The following is a 19776-nucleotide window of genomic DNA, read 5'->3' on the forward strand; positions in this document are numbered from 1 at the left end:
CTACAGTTGCCTACAGAGAATGCTGAACAGGCTACACAAGCAGCTAAACAGAACATCTTCAGTAACACAAGAGGCAAAACAAGTGAAATCAAAGCTTCTACCAGCAACAGGATGTATAAATCTTGTATCTTTTACTATATGTTTATAGCTGACATAGTTGTAACATGGAAAGGTATCCTTCCTAGCACTGTGAACAGATTTATATGCAACAGCTTTTTATTTACAACAATTTTTGCTTCAAGTGTTTACCTTTTCTAAAAGCAAAATAAGGGCATTCTCCAACATACTTATCTAGTCCAGGATGGGCTCTTAAGATTTCCCAATTCTTCCGAGTAATACTGGATACACTTTCAGTTCTAAAATAACATGTAACACATCTACCATATTCATTGTCCACCTGCTGTTTTCTATTTTTACATTTAGAATATCCATTATTCATAAAATATGTTCTTGCTTATTCACTTCTTTCACTATTCACATATTTCCTTGACTTGCTTAACAGGGAATCATTATAACATCTAACTTTAAATTCCTTCTGTATCTCTAACTTTTAATGATGGACAGTCATCATCACTGGTGTTCACTCTGCTTACCCTCCAATACTGGCTTCTTAAAATTCCCTTATAGACATGTCATGGGTGTAAAAACCTATACGCCTGCACATTTTTTTTTTTATAAATGGTACTGGTTATTTCACTGCTTTCTCTACCTACATTAATATCCAAGAAATTTATTTTTTCGAGTAAATAATTTAAACTTCAAAACATCGTTAGTGTCCAGATAAGCAACTAAATTTCTTAAATCACCTTCACTGCCAGTCCAAATTAAAAAATCATCAATGAAAAGTTAATAGACTGCAATGTTACTGGCATGGGTACTCGTATCAAAAAATTTTTTAGCTTCTCAAGTCCCCATCACCACTCCAGACATTTGGTGAAACAATTCTTGTTCAAATGAAAAAGTGTTGCTAGTTAACACAGCATCTAGCAAGGAACAAATAGTTTCTACTGCTCTGCCATTACATTAAGTCCCTGACCGCTTCTGTTCCATACTGATTAGGTACGACTGCATACAACGAAACAATGTCTAGTGTAACAAAAGAACCAGATTTAGCATTACCTGCATAGCAATAATGCAATTTATCGAGAAAGTCACCTGTATCCATAATGTAGCTCTGCACATAAACAGGGATTCAATACATTTTCAAGGTACAAGGAAACTGATTCAGTGACCCAACCTTTATTAGAGACAATTGGTCTCTCTGGTGGGTTTCGTATAGCCTGGTGCATCTTCGGTAGACCACACACAGCCATGGAGTTATAGGATGTTGAAGGGACACAAAGTTAAACTCATCTACAATAATATCATTTGTAAGCTGCAACTCAAATATAAGTAAGCACAGGAAACTGTAAATACCTAGAGTGTATGTAGGTTTGAACTGTATTTATAAATTTATATTAAACCCATGTATAGTATATATATATATATATATATATATATATATATATATATATATATATGCAGATATTTTAATTTCTGGTTTTGATACAAGTGTGCATCTCTTTTTAAGACTGAATTTGTAGGAAGTGGACTAATGAGTACTTAACTGATGTTTACATGTGATTGGATATATATATATATATATATATATATATATATATATATATATATATATATATATATCTGGGTCACCTTTAAAATCTCGAACTCGCGTTTGCCCGAAACGGAATCCGATGGGACGAGAATACCGAAAACGCAGATGACCGAAAAGGTGAGAACCCGACGGACTCGGTAAGTGTGCGATCGAGTGAGGGATTTAGTGTTAGGGAGCGGACAGGTAAGTGTGCGATAGTGAGGGACTGTGGGTTAGGGGTGGGTTAAGTGAGTTAGGGTTAGGGTGCAGGTAGGGTGTGTGTGCGATGGTGAGGGACTGTGGGTTAGGGGTGGGTTAAGTGAGTTAGGGTTAGGGTGCAGGTAGGGTGTGTGTGCGATGGTGAGGGACTGTGGGTTAGGGGTGGGTTAAGTGAGTTAGGGTTAGGGTGCAGGTAGGGTGTGTGTGCGATAGCGAGGGACTGTGGGTTTAGGGGTGGGTAAGTGAGTTAGGGTTAGGGTGCAGGTAGGGTAAGTGTGCGGTAGTGTCGGACCTTAGGGTTAGGGCTTGGGTTAGGGATAGTGCATATGTTATGTAGTGTACTGTGTTGTTTACGTGTAGTGTGTTGGTGTAATGGTTTTCGGTGTTTTGCGTTGTCGGCGTTTTATGTTTTCGGTCTTTTCGTTTCGGGCATTAGTGTGTCGGGCAAACGCGGTTTCGAGGATTTAAAGGTGATCCATATATATATATATATATATATATATATATATATATATATATATATATATACACACATATATATATATATATATACACATATACATATATGTATGCAGATATTTTAGTTTCTGGTTTTGATACAAGTGTGTATCTTTTTTAAGACTGAATTTGTAGGAAGTGGAGTAATGAGTATTTAATTGATGTTTACATGTGCTTGGTTGGCTGTATTTTTTTATTGTATATTAAGTGCTGTGCATTTAAGGGCCGCGGTGGTGCAGTGGCTAGCATTGTCACCTCACAGCAAGAGGTTCTACCATTCGATTCTCAGCTGGAGTGCCTTCTGTGTGGAGTCTGCATGCCCTCCCCGCGGTCGAGTGACGTTAAAGATATGCAGGTAGGTGCAAGCGTGAATGGGTGTGCCTTCCTTGAAGGTTGGGCATCGGGCTGGCAACACGGCACCGTAAAAATCCACTGCCAATCATTAGTGGACCGGAGTTCCGCTGTGGCGACCCCTAACCGTTAAAAGCCAAAAGACAAGTGCTGTGCATTTAACCATATTTTATCACACTGTGGAAAGGTTTATCCTGAAAGCTTTGTGGTTTGCAGATGTTCGTGGATATTAAAGAAAAACTCAAACTCATTTTTCTCTCTCTGACTTCATTGGTCCTTTTTTTTGGTAACTAGATTATATACCCACAGACAAACTTGTTCAGCAATATCCATATTTATGAGGGCACAATACGATGGAATATTTAGGAGTATGGATTAAAAAGGATTCTGTTATAGCAGCAAAGAATATGTGAGAAGAGACTAAACAAAAGATAATACAAAAACCGAGACACTGGAAGCTCTTATTTATGAATATAAGATGCAAGCAGTGAAAATGGTCTTAGTCCCTATAGCTTTACATATGGGCATTCAAAAAATACCACAAGCAGGGCTAAAAATGATTAAAAAAAATTTCAACAACTGCTACAAGGAAACAGTACTTTAATGAGCACTTTCTTTCAAACTCATGCACACAATCAGATAAAATCCACGCCATGAACAGAACAGATTTATATAAAATTAAAATGTCACATGATCAAGAAATTTCCATTAAAATTTAACTATCACTTAAGACTTGTCAGTAAAACTACCTTAAAAAATCAAAATAAACTAATTTCTAGAGTTAAAACACTGGTGATATTAATAGCTTTCTAAGTCCTGGAAAACCATCTGCTTTCAATTTAAATTGCCACAAAATTCCTTTTTAAAGATACTACTGAAATCTCCATCCCCATTGTCCATAACTACTTGATCAAGTATATTAAACAAAAACTTTTTAAAATGATGGCAATCCACACTGTGTTTAAATAGTGCATTAGTTTTGTCTGATGAAGTCTGTATGATTATGGAGGAAATAGCTAATTAAAATACTGTTTCCTTATAATTTTTCAACATTTTATATACCCATCAGGCATATTTTTATCAACCAGAAGAAAAGTAGTAGGCAGTTATTAAAAAAGCTGAAGGAATTTACTCAGGAAGGGAAGAGGACAAGAGATAAGTGGGATAAAGTTGATCCTTCCACTAGAACAAGGTGGTTTAAAATTACATGATTTGAATGGCTATTTTAGAGCTACACAGCTAAGGCTCATATACTTAATGCAAACAAAGTTATAATTCAAAATGGAAAGGGACGATGAAGCGTGGGGGGGGGGGGTTCAAGAAATATTGAGTGGGATTTTGGATGCTGGTCCTTATAGAGAATAACAATCATGCATATTATTATAGTCATACAGAAGCAAAAGTATTTCAAGAACTAAGCAAACACGTGAATGGGGAAAGGAGATTTTGCCAGTAGGGATGACTGCAAGAAGAGGTACAGAAAATAGGGAAGAGAGGGACTACAATTTACTGAAGAAAACTGGCAAAAAAAACACTGCAACCTCCAGGCTGCCTTCCTTACTAGGATTTAACAAAAGAGTATAGACAAAGAGAATCCGACCTGTTCTGGTAGATATCTTTATACCTCAAGTGGACTTCAAATAATGTTTCCTCAGGGAAGACAGCAGATGTTGGAGGTGTGATGGGGAAGAAAGAGGTAAATGGGAACATATGTTATGTTTTGGGCATGTAATGAGTTGGCAGACTTTAAAAGATCCTTACAGAGTACTTACTGGGTGAGCAAATAGCTGCAACTAAGAAAGTTATACTTTTGAGCTGGGATACAGGATCTAAATTGCCTACAGATAACGAAGGTCTTAAGTTTAATTCTGTTGGCTATCAAAAAAGCAAATACTAGAAAATGGAAATTAAAGTTTAAACCAACTGTATTTCATGTAATGAATATTATGAGAGAGAGAGAGAAGAACTGGAAGCGGGATCTTAAGAAAAAGGAACAAATTACATAGAAATAAATGGAAACTGTGGGAACAATGCATGCAGAATAATGTTCAGGAGGAGCTGTGAGGTAAAGGAAAAACAGGAAATTCAGCAATGTATGCAATGTTAGACTGATGTTATAAAGAAGGAAATTATATGTGACTTATAATGTATGCAAATGGAAAAATGTTAATATGGTTTATTTTCTGTTAATGTATGTCTGTCTAAAAGTGAAAATTGATTAGATGTGTTTAAAAAATTGCACTCATGGTCTGAAAGATTTATCATTTGACTGGTGTAAAGTGGAAGATATCACTGTTAAGTCAGGATGGTGAAAGTCACAGGTTGGCACTGCTGTGTTCTGTTGGTAGAGAGAAATCATAAATGGAGTGTGTCTGCTTGTCACTGGGATGACTCTGTATGGGGGTGGCTGTCAGTGTTCTGCTACTTCAGTTATTCTCTAAGCAGCAAGATACCCTTTAGGTTGTCTGTGAATAAAAAGGCCACTTACTTTTGTTCTTTCTTCTGGATTGGACTTTGTTACTATTGATGGAATGATGATGGAACAGCAAATGAGCTACACATAAATCATCATGGAACCATCAAACGATATTATAGCAGAACACATTTCCCCCTTATCCCAACAGTGGCTGACATTTGAAAATATGACAAATTCTCTGGGCTGCCTCGCAAAGCAGACAAGATGTTACCTTTGATGCTTCCTGTTTGGCACCTTGCACAGAACATGCCACTGCTCACGAAGCCAAAAATATTGTTCAAAAAGGGAATTCTATAAAAGTAGCTCTAGAACTTCAACTTCTAGGGAAGGACAACTGCCTTATTTGATGTCTCGCATAGAAACGTACCTGATGTTGGAACTTAAAGGACAAATTTGACGGTCTTCATGGGAGAATAAATATTTTCACACTTTTTCTGGCAGTCAAAAAGAAATAGAAGAGTGGTAAGTAGTACCCTCACACAGGAAACTCCTGTCGTGTTAGACAACCTCAACAATGCACTCTTTCTTTACCACTATATTCTGAAATCAGAAAATCTATATGATAACCATTTTTTGGCTGAGGTGTCTCAGTTAACTATTCTTTTGTTGAGGGGGGGGGGGGCTGGTACAAACAAAAAAAAAAGAGCTTCCTCAAAGAACTCATTCAAACAGGGAATTCACAGTACCCGGTGAGCAGCTACTTAACAGCAGCTGACAGATTGTCTTACTAAGAAAGGACCTTTAATCTTTGGACTTTTAAAGGCAAAGAACATGCATACTCTGCTGCATCTCTGTGCAAAATATAAAACTGAGTTATTTTATGATTTACAGACAAATGCAAAATCTGCATGTAATTATTTTCTTTGGAACTTTTATAAAAGCCTCAATTTTGTGAGAGGCTTTTGTTGCAACATCAATATTATGACAGCTTTTTAACAGTGCTTGCCTTTATGGCACTAAGTACTTAGTTGCACTCAGTTCATTTCTGCTGTTGCCTGTGCAGTTTAGATGTTATGTTCAAAAGAATAAATTCCATGCATCTTCCATCCTCAGCCTGGAAGGAGTCAGAACAAAAGGTAATATTGAAGGCCAGTACCATGACGTAGCATATGATATGGCAGCTTGCTGCAACGCTAACATCCAGACTGGCAGAACTGAAGTCTATGGATAATGGAAATAAATATGAAGACCAGGAGAAACCCTACCACCATCAAAATTATCCTTAATAGCTGCATCAAAATATCTAAATATCTTCTTGAAAAGAATAAGTAATGACTAGAAATAAAGCCTGTAAAAGATGCAAAGACATAATATAGTCTACTAACAGTACTATATGCATTTAGCAAGACTAAGGTAATAGCCAACGACTGTGTATGCAAGTTCAGTAACATTAAGAACCATGTCTAGGAAATACCTTTATTATATGGACGCTGACACCAGTATTGAAACAATTCAGATATTACAAAAAAACAAATCTAGTTTCAACTAGCTGGCACTGCACAAAAGGAAGTTGCAAAAGTCTTCTTAAAACAATCAGCTAATATTTTACCCTTACAAAGCATAACATATACAGTTAACTTTTTAAATATGCTATTTTATTCACTTCTAAGTAGGAACATCTCTGCATACACGTCTCTTTTCAGGGTGACTAAGGAACAATAGCTAGGTAAGTGACTCGCTACAGTCAAAGTATGCATGAGAAGACAAGAATCAAAATAAGGACTAAAAGATGAAGCTCATTATAAAAACTTACAGCTTTTGACCTTCTGCTCTGAACTTTCACATCCATTTCAAGCTTTAGGACAAACTGCATAAAGAAGCCAAACAATGGACATATTTCCCCAGTCACATCAACTGTGGTTTACAATGCACCAAAAATTTCAGCCGGATTTATCCCAACAGTTTAATAACACAGACAATGCCTCATTCTAGAACAAATGGCATAGATATGTCTAGACAGTATACAATTTCCATTCATCTTAGATATTTCATAAAAGAAAACGTGACTACTTACATAAATACTAGGAGTCGGAGGATTTAATTTGTCCTTTGGCAGGGCAGGAAAGGGTGTTGGAGGTGAACGCGGTGGTGGGCACTTGTCCAATATAATGCTACTGTTAGATAAGCCATTTTTCCCTAGGTTCCTGCAAAACAAAAAGCTATTTCACAATTTTCATGCACATAAAAATTAGCAAAATAAACCAATGAAATGTATTTTCTGACACAACATTTTTACAATTATTACAGTAAATGTTATTACTTTTAACATAAAATGCATGGAAGTATTCTGTTAAACTGAAACAATAAATGCAATCTCAGAAAAACTCGTACCGTTTCTATAAGTCACAAATGAAACAAGAGTACATTTTTTTTAAATAGCAATCCATTTTATCACACTTTAAAAACATACTGGGGAGAAAAGCATTTTAAAATGCATATCCCCACCTTTAAATGTGATCCTTAAACTAAGAGAGAAACATATAACAAACTTGCTCAAACTCATCTAGTCAAGACATATAACTTACTAAATCTGAACAAGACGTTTGACTTTTCGGCTTTTCTTGGTTAGGGGTTGCCACAGCAGAACTCCGGTCCGCTAATGACTGGCAGTAGATTTTTATGGTGCCGAGTTGCCAGCTCGACGCCCAACCTTCAGCGACAACCTTCAGCGAAGGCACGCACATTCACACGTCTTTCGGAGGCCACTCAACTGCGGGGAGGACATGCAGACTCCACACAGAAGGCACTCCAGCAGAGAATCGAACAGGAGAACCTCTTGCTGTAAGGCAACAACACTACCACTGTACCGACGCGGCTTAAATCTGAACAAGACTACTCTGTCAATAACGGTTTCCTTCCCAGAAAACAAACTGGATAAGTGTAAAAAAAAAAAAAAAACATTTCATAGAAGCATTTTAACATGCTGCACAATTTTTTCATGATTGTCATGTTAAGTAACTGTGAAACAGCAACAAGGACAGCAAGTGTGCCTAAGTTCTCAAATACCTGTGACATGGATTCTCATTTCTCCCCCCATTAGCTAATCTTCCTGAACTGTCTAAAGTTTCACCCTCCCTTTATCTTAAATTACCAGCAGCACTACCCATTCCATTTTCTCTACCAGGATAACAACACTCGTAAAGAAACCCATGCCACTAAAAAAAAAAAAAAAAAAATACAAATTACACAAAATTAATACATACTCTGTCGAATTCTCTGGATTAATGATAAAGTAACTCCATTGTGACAGGAGCAATCCTGCATCATATAATAAAAGTCAACAATCTTCCCATTTTGTTACCCAAATACAGATTCTACAGCACCCCACTTTGACAAATATAAGCAAGAAGATAAATGCATGAATCACAGAAAGGGAGGAAAAACTGGTCATGCTTCAATCACAGTTATTTTTAGATAGCTAATTCAGACAATAAAAAGTTAACTTCTTTCGTCTGATTTGTTTGAACTACTCTTGGTTTACAGTAAACCTTGGTGTTCGTGAAAATGAAGTGAGAAAAATGCAATTTACAAATCCATGGGTTTAGCAAATAGGCATACGATGCTGGAAGAAGCTGCACTCTGAAGCTGCCGGCTCATTTGCCTGTTATAGTAGTTCTGATGGATGTTTAAGATCTAAAGGTACTTGAATAAGAAAACGAAAAACAAACAGTAGAACAATGTGGCTCAGAAAGTCAGGAAGTCCAAAGACCAAACAGAAAGCCTTAACGCTGGTTTATTGTTTTAAAAATTGCTTAGCGTTTTCGCCACTCAGAGTAGCTTCATCAGAGGAACAATTCAAAAAAGGCGCCAAACCTTTTGAATAATTAAATACAGATGGTCAAATTACGTCACTTCCTTATTGACACAGAAAAATAAGTACAAAAATGTCAAAATACAATTGATAAAAATAATAATAATAAACGTAAATACTGACCATCAACAAAATTAAGTCGTGGTGAAAAGTTAGTTACTATCCAAAACATGTTTGATCAATTGAATACTTTAGGAAATGAATTCAATATTAAATAAATAAATAAATAAATAAAACAGTTCAACACACAAGATAGTGTTGTAAAAAATAGTATTATTAAAAAGTATGTGTGTATATGTTAAATAATAAAATCTCATCTTTTCAAACTAGATGTAGAAGCACTAAATAACTAATTTAACTGTTTGTTGTTTGGCTTTCTACGTCGGCAAAACCGATAGGAAATTTAGAGAGCGTATTTGCCAGCATCACTATGCTATTAAACATGGTAAATGCAAAAATGCATTGGCCAAACACATAGTCAACAATCCAGGACATAGCTTTCAGTTTATGGGGATTGATCATATACCAGCAAACATCCGGGGTGGCCCTTTTTCTCTATTACTGGAGAACCGGGAGCTTGAATGGCAGCTTAAATTAGATGCATTCAATTCTCCCGGATTAAATGACAGCTGTAATATAGCACCTGTACTGAAATATAAGTCTTTTCTGAGATAAACTATTGACTTTTACTTTCATATTATAACCTTTTATGATCAAATATGGTTATATACATTCAGTAAAAATATACATATTTTAATAACATTTTTTAGTTATATTTGTTAAATATCCATTAAATAGTTATTTAGTGTTTCTACATCTAGTTTGAATAGATGAGATTTTATTATTTAACATATACACACATACTTTTTAATAATACTATTTTTTACAACACTATCTTGTGTGTTGAACTGTTTTATTTATTTATTTAATATTGAATTCATTTCCTAAAGTATTCAATTGATCAAACATGTTTTGGATAGTAACTAACTTTTCACCACGACTTAATTTTGTTGATTGTCAGTATTTACGTTTATTATTATTATTTTTATCAATTGTATTTTGACGTTTTTGTACTTACTTTTCTGTGTCAATAAGGAAGTGACGTAATTTGACCATCTTTATTTAATTATTCAAAAGGTTTGGCGCCTTTTTTGAATTGTTCCTCTGATGAAGCTACTCTGAGTGGCGAAAACGCTAAGCAATTTTTAAAACAATAAACCAGCGTTAAAGCTTTCTGTTTGGTCTTTGGACTTCCTGACTTTGAGCCACATTGTTCTAAAGGTACTTGAATGTTCATTGACAAAAATCAGATAATAACTACCAAATATAACAGAACACATGTTCAGTACACTATAGTAAAACTATTAGTTATGTATTCACTGTAACTTGACATCTCTGTTGCTCATGTTCATTCTTCTTCACCAATGGGTTCAGATCCTCTGATTTGACTCGACTGCATTCAATAGATTTCAGATACAGCTCTTGAGCTCCTCTCTCTACTCATAATGCTCTACTCCACAAACAACACCACAAATAGAGTTTGCTGCCTAATTGCCTCCTTTTATAGCAGAGATAGACAGACATAAGACGGACAAAATACAGACAGGGCTTAAACCAGAAAATGAATAGTTCCAATACAGTCTAACAGGTACTTCCAGGAGTGACAAGGACGGGGGAAGGATGGGATGGAAGGCGAGGAAGAATGAAAATCGACAACACAGATGTCAAGCTATGGTGAGTGCATGACGAATAAACCTAATGTCCTTTTCGTTCTTCCTCACCAATGGGACAGAATCCCCAACTGTGTAACCAGCTGGAGGTCCTCATGGAAGGCCCTGCAGGAGCACTGTCAAACCAAAGAAAGCTCTGCTTCTGGAAATGATGTCCAATTTTGTAATGTGTAACAAAGGTATCAGACTGACATTTGTGCTGCAGCTACTTGATCATCAATGGAAGTGCCTGACCAAAAGGCAGACAGAATGAGCTTGAAGAGGTTGTGGTAATTTTAGTCATTTTTGAGAATAAAAAAATGAAATGCAATCAGTAATCCACTTGGCTAGGGTAACTTTAGATACTGCCTGAACTAAGCAATTTGAGAAGGATACAAAGAGTTGATCAGACTTCCTGACCTATTTTGTTCTTTGAAGATAAAAACAAAGTTGTATGTGCACATCAAGGAGATGAAGCATGTACTCCCCCTTACTCGTAAAATTCAGAAAGGCGACTGGTAATTATATGTACTGGTTGATATGTTCAGATGTCACCTCAGAAACAAAGGAAGGGTTAGTGCTCAGAAACTCCATATCTTTATGGTAGGGCCTGGAGCTCAGAAATTCTTCTTGTTGAAGTAATAGCTACTAAGAGGATAGTTTTCCAAAAAAGGTACTTCAGATCACATTTGTTTGCCGGTTCAAAGGATTTTTGGGTTAATGGCTGAAGGACCGCTGTAAAGTCTCAAGGAGGGGAAGGATCCTTTATTGGGGGGTCTGAGGAGAAAAATGCCTTTCACAAAGGCCATACACAACCTGGACTAAAACAGAGAAGATTTGTTTCCAGAATGGAAACACAAAATTGCTGCGAAATGAAGTTTAATTGTAGTAAAACTAGCTCCTTTGTTAAAAAGAGAAAAACAATGTCTGAAGTTGGTGCTGAAAAGGTGTCAATATTTTGGTTAGAGGCCCAAATAAAAATTATTTTCCATTTGCTTATGTAGACTTTCTTGGTAGAAGCTTTCTGGGAGGCCAATATAATATCACAAACTGGGGAAGAAAACCTGGACTGTAACCATTACTTGAAGTGGAGAAACCATGTGGTTAAACTCGAGGACAAGGAGACTGGGGTGCTGAATTCTTGATGGGTGAGACAGATCATCCTGAGTGGGTTCCAGTATCCATGGAGGATAACGCAAGTGAGACCACAAGAAGCGGAATCATACCTGCAGAGGCCAGAAGGGGGGCAAGGAGGGTGACTGAGCTCTTCATCCTGCCTGCTTTCTGTAAAAACATTGGAATCAGAAGAAGTGGAGGGTGGGCATACAGGAGACCTGGGGGCCAATCATGAATCAGAGCATCTCTCAGTGACTCCCCAGTACAGGAAAATCAGAGAGAAGCGCTTGCTGCACTTGAGGGGTGAGGAAAACAGGATGCAGCAAGGCTGACTCCAGCAGCTGAAGATCATATTCTCTAATGACAGATTGAGAGACCATTTGTGTGGCATGAGAATGCATCTGTTGAGCCTGTTTGCTAGAGTGCTGGTTTTCCCTGGGATGTGTTTTGTATTGAGAAAGTGGTATGAAAGGATTACCCATTCCCAAACCCTCATGACCTCTCTCCACAGTGGATAAGATCAGGTTCCTCCTTGCTTGTTTATGTACCATACTATTGACATGTCTGTTGTTTGAACTGCAACAGTTCCCAGAAGGAGAATGTCTTGAAATGACTGCAATGTTAGAATAAAGTACAGTTTTGTACCTACCATAAATGTAGATGTCAGATAGGTATGCATCTGCAGTAATCACATATGGGTTGTCCTGCCTCAGGCAGCCCTTCGGTCAGCCGGATTCCAAAGTCTGGGTCCGGCGTCGGCTGAGGTCGCCCTTTCCCCGACGTCAGAGCGACTGGGGTATAAAAGCGTCAGCAGACGCCATCTTCCTCAGTGTTTCTTGCCCCAGATGCCAGGTGCCCTCAAAGGAAGGCTAAATTTGGAGAAATGCAATAAATTCCAAATGTGCACAGAAATATATATATATATATATATATATATATATATATATATATATATATATATATATATATATATATATATATATATATATATATATATATACATATATATATATATATATATACACACACACACACATATATATATATATATATATATATATATATATATATAAAACAAATACACCATAACAGATAACCCCAGCTAGCTATGAGAGGAAAAGTACCCAATAAATACCAAAGATGGGAAGGAGGGAGGGTAAACCTGACTGCAGATGCATACCTATTGGACATCTACATTTATGGTAGGTACAAAACTGTACTATGTCCTTCAAGGATGCATCTGCAGTCATCACATATGGGTAGAATACCATAGCCAATCTGGGGGTGGAGGATCTATGTAAAGGATGGTGTAGCTAAAATGCTCTGCAGGACTGCCGTAGCAAAGCCTGCTCTGGATCTGGAATATAAAGGTAAATTGTAATGCTTGGAAAATGTATGCATGGAGCTCCATGTAGCAGCTTCTAAAATGTCCTTGGTAGCCACCCCTCTCAAGAAGGTTATAGAGGTGGCTGTGGCTCTGGTGGAATGAGGTCTAATGTTAGCTGGCACAGTTTTTCCATGAAAGGAATAACAAAAACGAATGCAATTCCCTATCCATTTTGAAATTGTCTGTTTGGAAATTGCTTTTCCTTGTGCACCAGCAGCATATGCTACCAACAGCTGGTCAGTTTTTCTGTAGCTTTTAGTTCTGTCCAAGTAGTAGCGCAACTGTCTGTGCATATCCAGGGTGTGCAGAAGTTTCTCCCCTTTGTTTTGTGGATTTGGAAAGAAGGTAGGCAGGTGAATAGCTTGGTTTAATGAGACCCTGGATACCACCTCTGGCATAAATGAAGGATTGGTTCTCAATGAGACTCTGTCCTGATGAAAAATAAGAAATGGCTGTACTGCCATGAGAGCCTGTAACTCAGATACTCTTCTTGCTGAGGTTATGGCCAGAAGGAAGGCGGTCTTCCAAGACAGGAACTGTAGGTTCTGCAGATGCTGCTGGTTCAAAGAGAGGCAGAGTTAGTTTTTCCAAGACGAAGTTAAGGTCCCAAGTAGGCACTGGAGGTTTCCTTGGAGGACTGATGTTTTTAATTCCTCTTAGAAACTGTCTTAGGAGAGGATGAGAAAAGACAGGTGGATCAGTATTGTACTCTGCTGAAATTGCTGAAGCATGAATTTTAATGGAAGAGTAAGACAGGCCATTGTGGAGCATTTCTGCCAAGTATTCCAGGATATGTGGCATGTTCATCACTGTCGCATCTAGGCCCTTTGTGGTGCTCCAAGTGTGAAATCTTTTCCATTTTGCTGAATATGCCTTTCTTGTGGAAGGCCTGCGAGTTTCCATGATGATATCCTTCACTCTCTTGGATAGCTTATCCTGAGGAGGAGTCAAGGTATTTTCCAGGCTGTTAGTTGCAAGGTTTTCAGGTTGGAATGCAGAGTTTTGTAATTGTGCTGTGTCAGGAGAAGTGGCCATTGAGGAAGAGGCCATGGTTTCGTGCGTGACATGCTCTTTAACAGTGGGTACCAGTGCTGTCTTGGCCAGTCCGGAGCTATCAGAATCACTTCTGGCTGCTCTGCCCTGATCTTCAGTAAGACCTTGGTCATTAATGGAAGAGGTGGAAATGCATACACTGTTAGAGTTCTCCAGCTGAAAGATAGGGCGTCCACTTTCCATGCTTGTGGGTGGTATGTCCTTGAGCAGAATTTCTTCAGTTGATGATTGTGGGGGGAGGGAAAAAGATGTATGTCTGGCCTTCCCCATGATTGTGTTATCTTTAGTAAAATGTCTGGGTGCAGCATCCATTCGTGTGCATCCATGATATTTCTGCTTAAGCTGTCCGCCAGTATATTGTATTTTCCTGGTACAAACTGGGATTGCAGGTCTATATTGAGTTTCAAGGAAAGTTCCCATAGATTCATTGCCAGTCTGCAAAGAGGGTAGGAATGGGTGCCTCCTTGTTTGTTTATGTACCACATAACTGTGGTGTTGTCTGTCCTTATTAGCAGGTGGCCTTGATGCAGAAAGAGTTTGAAGGCCTCGATTGCATGTATCACTGCCAGCATTTCCTTTTGGTTTATGTGCATGCGTAGCTCCTTTTGTGACCATAATCCTTGAATACATCTGCCCTCCATGTGCGCTCCCCAACAGTGGTCTGAAGCGTCCGTTGTAATGGTTTGGCTGGCTATTGGCTTGCTGAAGGGCAGACCCCTGTTTGACTGGCTTGCTTGAGCCCACCACAGAAATTCCTTTTGGAGGCATGGAATGAGTGGGATCAAAGTTTCTAAGCTGTGACTGTGCTGAGTCCATAAACTCCTTGGGTACCATTGTAGTTTACTCATATGCAGCCTTGCTTGGGGAATCAGAAGAATGCAAGATGCCATGTAACCCAGGGCCTGCAGGATTTTCCTTGCAGTCAGCTGAGTTTGTCTTGTCAGATTCTTGAAGTAATCTGGTAGTTGTCTTTGTTTTTCTTCTGTGAGAAAAGCCATTTGGGTGATTGTGTCTAGATCCGCACCCAGAAAAGTTATTCTTTGGGATGGAACAAGTCTTGATTTGTGAATGTTGACTGTGTATCCAAAGGCCTGCAGTAGGTGGATGGCATAATTCAAGTCCTTTACCAAAGTTTGATGGCTGTCCGCTTGTATAAGGCAGTCGTCCAGGTATGGGTATATTTGAATCCCCTGAAGTCTGCAGTGTGCAATTACTGATGCCAGGCATTTCATGAATACTCTGGGCGCAGTAGATAAGCCAAAGGGCAATGCTGAGAATTAATAATGCTCTGAACCTGCAAGAAATCTGAGGTGTCTTCTGCAACTTTGTCTGATGGGGACATGCAGGTATGCCTCCTTGAGGTCTAGAGTCACCAGCCAAGACCCCTTGCCCAGCATGGGAAGGAGTTGCTGTAGAGTCAGCATTCTGAATTTTGGCACAATGAGTTAAGTATTCAGTGCGGACAAGTCGAGAATAGGCCTCCATTGATTTTCTTTTCTTGGAACAAGGAATAGTCTGGAATAAAATCCTTGGCCTTGTTCTGAAAGAGGAACCTTTTCTATAGCTTTCATTTGCATTAAGTTGGAGATTTGTTTCAAAGCCTCTGCCCTTTGATTTGGTGGCAGGTCTGGCATGCCTTTTCTTTTTGGCAATGTGTGAAAATGGAACCTGTATCCTCTTGTCTATTATTTGCAGTGTCCATTTGTCTCTTGTAATACTGTGCCAATTGTCTGAGAATAAAGAAAGCTTTCCGCCCAAAGGTGCTTCTAATTGAGCCCTGGTTGGCGGAGTCAAAGCAGTCATTGAGTCTGCCCTTGTGCAGCAGTTGTAGGCCCTGCACCACCTCTCTGGTTGGGAGGCTGCCATTGACGCCCTCTGTAGGAGCCTCTAGCTTGCCCTCTACCTCTGGCACGCCTGTTCTTGCCTCTCTGAAATCTTTCTGTGTCCGGAAAGGACCCAATTCTTGGTAGGCCAATTTCTGCTGCATCTTGGTGGTTGGACTTGTAGAAAATCTTTGACTGTTTGTACAGATTTTGCCTTTTCCTCAAATTTCTTTAAGACCTCCTGAGCAGTGGAGCCAAATAACTTTTGCTTTTCCAGTGGAGCATCCAGAAGCTTAGCTTTAACATGGTCTGGCAGAGATTGTTCCTTCAGCCAAGCATGCCTACGTATGACTGTACCTGTCATAGCTGACCTACATGAAGCTTCCAATGCATCATAACCACATTGTAAGAAATGGTTGCTAACCTGCTGGGAGTTATGTACCAGATCATGTAGTGATTTGCGATCTAGGGGTTCTGGTGAAGACAGTTTCTTATGCAATTCATCTAACAAATACTCTTGGTACTGTATCATATGAAATTGACAATTTAATGCCCTCATAGAAAGAGTATCAGAAGTATACACTTTTTTACCCCATCTCTCTAAAGCCCTGGACTCCCTTTCAGAGGGAAGTGGGTTTTTAGTGGTGGCAGCCGCAACCCCTTTAGGGCCCTGGGAAATAGTTTCTGGATCAGCAGAGTGGGCCTTGTAAAGAAAATGATGCGAGTCCGGGACCCTGTAGTACCTATCGGGTTTGGCAGGGGCCAGAGGAAGAGTGTCAGGGGTTATGCTAGACTCAGAGTACACATCATCAATGACATTCAAAACAAGAGGAATAGCCAAAGATCTATGCTGAGGTAAATGCAGAAAAGTTCTTAATCTTTTCCTGGAATCAGAGAATTCCTGGCCTTGCCATTTGAAATGCTCTCTCATAGTGTGAAGGGTCTCCCCGAAGGATAGTTCTTCAGGAAGGGAGGCCGAGGGGATTGATTCCTCTGCATCAGAGTCCTCGTAGGCCGAAAAAGCCTCCTCCTGGTAGTCCGAGAGAGCAGAGCCATCAGAGGCCTCCTCTGAGGAGTGGTGATCAGAGGGCTCAACCCTGGACCTTTTGTCTAGAGGAGGTTGAGAGCCCCTATCCGGATGGGGTTGAGAGCCCCTAATCAAGGAAATAAGGTCCTCTGCTAAAGTAAGAATCTGTGAACTTGTAGAGGGTCCCTGAGGAATAACCCTGGGAGGCATAGCTTTTGTCTGTTTAGCAGCTTTAGCCCTGGCGAATGCCTTTATGGACATGGATGCAGGAGGCCTAGCTGCACCACGTGCTGGAGTAGTTTTGTCTAGAGGAATGGTGTCGGAAGTTTCCAAGACACCAGTTTCTGAAGGAAATTCAATAACCGACTCAACAGGGGCCTCTGAGGCCGAGGTTGTCGGTTGAGCAGTTTCGGGGGTCGGAAGTACCAAGGACTCGGTTTCAGCCGAGACCACTCGCGGTAGGCCTGGCCGTGGTTTCAGCCGAAACCGCGGTCCGCGTGTGTCGGTCCTTGTCCTTCCGTTTCTTTATTAAATGTGAAGTCTGAGTCTCCGACGGCATATTGTATGAAAAACTAGCCCCAAAAAATTCCTCTGCAAACTCCGCCCGATGTCTAAGAGTGCGTCGGTTGAAGGAAGCACAGGCAGAACAGGCCGAGACGTCGTGGTCTGGGCCTAGGCAGGGGAGGCAGTAAGAGTGGAAATCTTTATGAGGTATTTGTTTCCCACAAGTTAAGCAATTATTAACTTTATCTGACATCGGCTGAGGCAAGAAAGAGTCCCCAACGGGGTACTTAGCTTTTGAAGTCTTCGGTAGCTGAATTACAGGAGCTGGCCGACCGGCACTTGCGAACTGCTTCTGCTTCGGGCACCACGCAGCAAGAAAGACTGAGGAAGATGGCATCGGCTGACGCTTTTATACCCCAGTCGCTCTGATGTCGGGGAAAGGGCAACCTCAGCCGACGCCGGACCCAGACTTAGGAATCCGGCCGACCGAAGGGCTGCCTAAGGCAGGACAACCCATATGTGATGACTGCAGATGCATCCTTGAAGGACATCAGCTCTCATCTCTAGGATGTCGATATGCAACTTGATCTGCAGATGGGGCCACATGTCTTGGGCCATCTTTCTCAAGAATCCCCACCCCAGTTGGGAAGCATCCGTGGTCATTGTGGCAACTTGGGGGAGGAAGGGTTAATGGTCTGCCCAGAAATAGTTTGGACTGAATCCACCAATGAATATGTTTGTTTGCAGATTGGAGAGAGTCTTATGCGAAATGACAGGGCTTGATAAAGCATGGACCACAGAACTGCCAGGGTCCACTGAAGGATACACAAAGAAACGTGCTAGAGGGATCAGAGGTATGGAAGGTGACATCAACCCCAGAGCCTGAAGAACTAATCTTGTTGCAGGATGACAGTGAAGACCGAACCTGATGTCTCAACAATGTGATGCAATGGAGAGGTAAGGAAGGCACCAGAGTTGTACTTGAGAGTCCCTATGAATTTCCAGGGTCTGTACCAGGACTAGGTTTGACTTGGCATGGATTATTGAGATGGAAAATCATAGATGTCTCCTGGATCACCTGTTTATTTTTATGTGATAGTATGCATCCTGGAGATCTACAGATCACAGCCAATCGTCCTTGCACAGAAGGGACAGGATGGACTGAAAAGTGACCATGTGGAACTTTGTCTTCTTTACATACTGGTGCAAATGCTTAGATCCAAAATGGGTCTTCGGTCCCCTGTTTTCTAAGCACTAAAAAGAAGGAAGAGTAAGTTCCGAATCATATCTGGTTGGGTGGGAACACTTGCATGACTCTCTTCTGCAGCAGGTTTTGTATTTCTCGTGCTGCATCCTTCCTCTGACTGGGTGGAACATTGGGAAGTTTCTTGAGTAGGAGGAGGAAAGGAAAAGTAGTATGTAGCAACCTCTGGATAGGATTCTTAGCACCCATAAATCTTTTGTAATATCTGTCCAGGCATCTAGGTGCAAAGAGAAATGACCCCCAACTAGCTCCAGAGTTGGGCAGTAGGGCAGCCCTTCAGGAATGCTGACAGGGCTATTGGAAAAGAAAACTCTAAAGTCCTGGTTCTGCAGGCACCCTCTACTTCTTGGGCGATGTCTACCATTAAAATTTCCTCCTCTGCTTCTGGAAGAATTATCCCCACGTGAATCATAGAAAGGCCCTAGAGATTTTCAGGACCACATCTTCTTATCACCTTGTTGGTTTCTACAGAAGATCCATTGAGGGGCAGAACACTTGACTGCTACTGCAGTCAAGAGCCTTTCCCTCTTGTTCACCGAGGGTAAGCGTGTCCTTAACTGATGGCCTAAAAAAGAAAATGCCATCAAAGTGGGCATTAAAGGATGTCTTGAAGGGCTCTGCAAAATTGCATAGCCACATTCAGGCATGTTTCCGTAGGCTATACCTAAATCAGCAGCTCGAGACATACCTTCTGCAGTATGGAAGATTAGCCTCATCAATACATTTGAAATGGACAACAGAATGGCCAGTTGAGAAGAAGTCTTTTTGAAATCCTAAGCAAATATGGACTCAGAGAGTATTTGACAACGCCTTAGTCAAATCTCTGCAGAAGAGTGAAATGCGCCAAGTAGTTTAGAGACGTCAGCGAAAAAGTAGCTGAGGCGAGCACTCACTTTCCATATCTG

At 40.0% G+C, this 19776-nt stretch overlaps 1 protein-coding gene across 1 annotated transcript in view; it reads right to left on the minus strand.

Annotated features, from left to right (window-relative positions):
* Positions 1 to 19776, minus strand: part of KDM6A (lysine demethylase 6A) — a gene marked incomplete in the record, with an annotated part of 3528619 nt that overhangs the window by 853374 nt on the left and 2655469 nt on the right. Inside the window, 1 exon segment of the mRNA XM_044072373.1 lies at positions 7192 to 7321. Coding sequence (XP_043928308.1) covers positions 7192 to 7321 — 130 coding nt within the window.

This window comes from Protopterus annectens, chromosome 5.part0 (assembly GCF_019279795.1).
Source record: "Protopterus annectens isolate FY-2018-M chromosome 5.part0, PAN1.0, whole genome shotgun sequence".
Taxonomy (NCBI): Eukaryota; Metazoa; Chordata; order Ceratodontiformes; family Protopteridae; genus Protopterus; species Protopterus annectens.